The sequence below is a fragment of the Egretta garzetta genome, unplaced genomic scaffold (assembly GCF_000687185.1).
Source record: "Egretta garzetta isolate BGI_Z169 unplaced genomic scaffold, ASM68718v1 scaffold481, whole genome shotgun sequence".
Taxonomy (NCBI): domain Eukaryota; kingdom Metazoa; phylum Chordata; class Aves; order Pelecaniformes; family Ardeidae; genus Egretta; species Egretta garzetta.
Genome location: NW_009258681.1, coordinates 243,945 through 245,009, shown reverse-complemented (window position 1 = coordinate 245,009; position 1,065 = coordinate 243,945). Strand labels below are relative to the sequence as shown.

The following is a 1,065-nucleotide window of genomic DNA, read 5'->3' as shown; positions in this document are numbered from 1 at the left end:
GACCCCTCTCCGCCTGACCCCTCTCCGCCTGACCCCTCTCCGCCTGCAGGCTTTTGCAGGTGTACAGCGCGAGGGCCGTTGCCCCCCCAGCCATGCCCGTGGACCTGGCCGTGCGGCTCTGCCTGAGCCACTCGCCCCCCATCCGCAAGCTGCTGAACTCCTACGAGGAGCTGCGGGGCAGCCGGGGGCGCAGGCCCCTCCGGTCCTGTCTCAACCAGAAGCTGAGTGCGGAACCCGAGCTGGAGCGGCGAGATAGCACCAAGAGCTCCAAGGGCCAGAAGAAGAAGAGAGTCGTGTTTGCTGACATGAAAGGGCTCTCGCTGACGGCTGTCCGCTTCTTCTCAAAGATTGAGGAGGACCTCTGCGACTTGCAGCACGCCCTGTCCGACCTTGCCTGCTTCCGACCTCGGCTGCGGGACTCACGCCCACAAGTGTGCAGGTATGTGCTGGACTTCCCACAGCCCTCTGCGGACTACATGGCTTTCCGCAGCCGCCTGCACAGCAACCACGTCTGCCTGGAGAGCTGCCTGATCCAGGACCGTGCCCTGTCAGGAACAGTGAAGGTCAGAAACATCGAGTATGAGAAGAAAGTGACGGTCCGCATCACCTTCGATGGCTGGAAGAGCTTCCGGGACGTCTCCTGCCAGTACATGCACAGCACCTACGGCTCAGCCGACACAGACACCTTCTCTTTTGAGCTTGCCCTGCCCAAGCCATCCGTCTCCTGCAGGGCCACAGAGTTCTGCATCTCCTTCCAGTGTGGACAGAAGACCCACTGGGACAACAACCACGGGAAGAACTACAAGATCTGCCACGTGGGCGCAATCCGCCCTCCCTCCCATGCCGTGAAGAGTGCCAATGGGGCCTCGGAGCATCTTGGCACCTCTCGGGCTGCCACCCTGGTCTTTTCTCACCTGCAGACCTGGCGGCGCTCAGAGGCCCAGGGTCCTTATTGGTAGGAGGGCAGTGCGGGGAGAGGTGTAGGTCCCTGCTGCGTCCCGACCATGGAGTCTTTGGAGAGGGGTCAGCTGCAGAAGGTGCTGCTCACAGTTGTGTTAGCTCCTC

General features: G+C 62.2%; 1 protein-coding gene across 1 annotated transcript; it reads left to right on the top strand.

Annotated features, from left to right (window-relative positions):
* Positions 1 to 52: 52 nt before the first annotated feature.
* On the top strand, positions 53 to 1,059 carry LOC104135302 (protein phosphatase 1 regulatory subunit 3C-B-like). The gene has a single exon (XM_009648933.2). The coding sequence runs from the start codon at positions 93 to 95 to the stop codon at positions 957 to 959; it is 867 nt and encodes a 288-aa protein (XP_009647228.1). The 5' UTR covers positions 53 to 92; the 3' UTR covers positions 960 to 1,059.
* Positions 1,060 to 1,065: the final 6 nt, after the last annotated feature.